The sequence below is a fragment of the Sus scrofa genome, chromosome 16 (assembly GCF_054392235.1).
Source record: "Sus scrofa isolate SSC_HxYL_T2T_F1_AM1 chromosome 16, Sscrofa_HxYL_maternal_Yorkshire_Landrace_v2.0, whole genome shotgun sequence".
NCBI classification, from domain to species: domain Eukaryota; kingdom Metazoa; phylum Chordata; class Mammalia; order Artiodactyla; family Suidae; genus Sus; species Sus scrofa.
In genome coordinates this window covers 39,643,228-39,646,309 of record NC_139398.1, presented here as the reverse complement: position 1 = coordinate 39,646,309, position 3,082 = coordinate 39,643,228, and the positions used below count along the sequence as shown (strand labels likewise).

The 3,082-nt window shown below is 55.3% G+C and overlaps 1 protein-coding gene across 1 annotated transcript; it reads right to left on the bottom strand.

The window, feature by feature from the left end:
* Window positions 1-358: 358 nt before the first annotated feature.
* Window positions 359-901, bottom strand: LOC110257336 (annexin-2 receptor-like). The gene has a single exon (XM_021077100.2). The coding sequence runs from the start codon at window positions 899-901 to the stop codon at window positions 359-361; it is 543 nt and encodes a 180-aa protein (XP_020932759.1).
* Window positions 902-3,082: the final 2,181 nt, after the last annotated feature.

Genomic DNA, 3,082 nt, shown 5'->3' with positions numbered 1-3,082 from the left:
ATTCCCAGGGCTGCTTTTTGCTGAATTTCCAGCACCCAGCACATGTGACCCAGGTTGACCCTGGCTTTGCCAGATCCCTGGCCACCCCGCTGTGCCCAGGAGATCAAGGCACTGAGGGTCCCAACTGGCACTGGCCATCTGATCCCTGTCCCCAGATCCCTCCCTCAAATCCAAAGCAGGAACACAGGGAAAGAGAGAGTTGTTGGGATTTCGTGTCATTTATTAGGTGAGGGACAGAAACATCCACAAAGGTCTAATGAAGACGAACTGTTACATGCTTGGGAAACCGGAGAGGTGTCTTTGTAATAACATCAGTCCTAGGAGATCTTCCGATGAAGGGATGAAGGGTCTCCAGGACCTAAAGGCAGTGGGCGAGGCAGCCCAGGGGGTTTGCCAGCCACTTCAGGGAGATCCGCCGCCACCAGCGTTGCGACGTCGGGTGGTGCCTTCCCAGGCCAAGAGGAGGGCGATGCTCCTCTGGTCGGGTCCCCGCGGTCAGAGGTCTCGGCTTCCAGCTGCTGGGCCCTGGGCGCCAGAAGACTCGCCCAGGGAAGCGCTGGGGGCGGGCGGCGGCCGCTTCTCCCCGGGGCGCCTGTGGCTGGCGGCGGGTCCCGGGCGTCGTGGGCGTGTGCGGGGCCAGCGGCTCGGCGCTCGGCCGGCAGGCGCTCTGAGCTCGGGGTCCGTGCTTCGGGCAGAATGGGCGCAGCAGCCCGCAGGGGGTCGAGAGGAGTTCCCGACTGACGTCCTGGTCGTCCCAGGAGAGCTGGCCCAGACTAGGATACAGAGGGAGCCGCCAGCCTCCGGGGTCCCCGGAGCTCAAGATTTGCAGCGCCTCTGGTTCCTGGGAGTCCTCGGCGGAATCCCAGGGCTCGCGCACGCAGCGGGGAACCGTCTGCTCCATGGCTTTGCGCAGAGAGAGGAGGAAATGTTTAAGGGGTCCTTACCTGGCGAATTTATACTTTGCCTGGCCCTTGGGGATCCAATCAGAGGGTGTGAGGGTGGGCGGTGCCATTTTCTCAGGTTGCAAATAGCTTTAGGAAGCGGGGACGTGAGGAGGTTCTGGGCAAATCCAATCTTCTTGGGTGGAGTTGGCTGAAGGTGAATCAGTTTTGCCGCCTTGATAGGGTTAATTGTTGTTGTTGTTGTTTGCCTGTTTGATTGATTTTTTAGGAGTTGATGAATTTTATTCCGTTTATAGGTGTTTGTTTTAGAACTATATATATATATATCGTGCGGGTTTGTTTGTTTTAGAACGATAGGTACAGAGGCTCTGACAAGACAAGCTATTTGGAAGGTTACCCTTTTGTGAAAAGTTTCCTAAGTGCTTGACACTTTCTGTGTGTGTGTTTGTTTTTGTGTTGTCTTTTTAGGGCCGCACCCGCGGCGTATGGAGGTTCCCAGGCTAGGGGTCGAATCGGAGCTGTAGCCGCTGGCCCACATCACAGCCACAGCAACACCGGATCCGAGCTGCCTCAGACCTACTGCACCACAGTTCATGGCAACGCTGGATCCTTAACCCACGGAGGGAGGACAGGGATTGAACCTGCATCCTCATGGATACCAGTTGGATTCGTTTCTACTGCACCACAACGGGAACTCCCAAGCACATTTCTCTTCACTTTTCACTTTATTTTATTTATGTATTTATGTATTTATTTATGTATTTATTTATTTTTGTCTTTTTAGGCCCGCACCCGTTGCACATGGAGCTTCCCAGGCTAGGGGTCAAATCAGAACTGTAGCCTCCGGCCTATGCCACAGACACAGCAACACCAGATCAGAGCCACATCTGTGACATACAGCACAGCTCACAGCAATGCTGGATCTTGACTCTGAGTGAAGCCATTAAGTGAACCAGCTTCCTCCTGGATGCTTGTCAGATTCATATCCACTGAGCCACACATTTCTATTTAAACTGCCATTTCTGGCTTGTAGAAGTGGAATTCTGGGTCAAGAGAATTCACACTGAAACATTTCATGCATAGGGCCATATTATTGCCTTTCCAAAGATCCTTTCGAATTCATTCCCAAGCTGTGCTGGGGAGTTACTACTCTAGCAACATGAAAACAAATGAAGAGTTTAATACAGGTCACCAAGTTAGTCAAAGTTCTATCTCCTTGTTCCCCTTTGATTGCTTTGATGTTATGGAGCCCTGACCTGGGCCCCAGCTCCCCTTTCAGCCACAGAAGCCCACCTCCACACCCCCCCCCCCAAATACCGCTTTTAACCCTGACTCCACCCACCCAAATCAATTGCACAGGCAGAGAATAAGGAAACTGGTTTTAATCACATTGGAATTGACAGAGAAGCATGACAGTTCTGAATCCAGCTGCAAGAAAGTTCCTTAAGAGAGTATGGATTCCTGAAGAGAGATTTGCTCCTTGGAAAACCTGTCAGGAATCCAGGAGAGGAAGGACCTATGAGGCGTGTTCTGCACCCCAGAGACCTGGAGGCTCTTCCCCCAGCAAGGGAGCAAGGCGGGCCTAGGGGAGCAGTCCAGCCAGGCAAACGAGGGTCACCGCTGAGTTGACTTAGGCTCCAGCCCAGGACGTGGGTCGAAGGCGAAGTGTGGGCCGGGTGGCAGGCTGTGGTCCTTGCCTTGCCAAGTTCCCCTGGGTTTTCTGCAGCTTGGTTGGGGTGTGGGGTGGCTGTCGGCCTGGCTTCCTGGAGGCGATCTGGCTGCGTGTCTAATCTGCCTGGGCTGCTGCTGGCATCTCCTGGCTGTTCAGGCCCAGCAGTGCCTTGAGGTCTGTGGCTTCGGCCTCTTCTTGAGGGGACTGCTGCTCCATCCCGGATTAGGGGTAGCCACTGGCTCTCTGACGCGTGGGTCTCGGCAGCGTTTTGGGCAGACCTCCACTGGAGGATGGTCCGTGTGTCTGGCGCAAGCGTGTTGCAGCCTCCCACAGGCACAGTAGAGCGGGTCCTCGCAGAACTGGGGGCGCTGGCAGGAGGGGCGGCTCAGCGCAGGGAAGTTATCCAGAGCCCAGGCCCAGGCCTGTTCTCGGTTCAGGCCCGGGGGCATGTGGGGCTCTGGATGTGCCCATCTCCAGGGAGGCTCTTCCAGGGTGGGTGCGTGGCCTT

Coding starts and splice junctions, on each gene's coding strand:
- LOC110257336 (XM_021077100.2), bottom strand. CDS start 901: ATGGAGCAGACGGTTCCCCGCTGCGTGCGCGAGCCCTGGGATTCCGCC.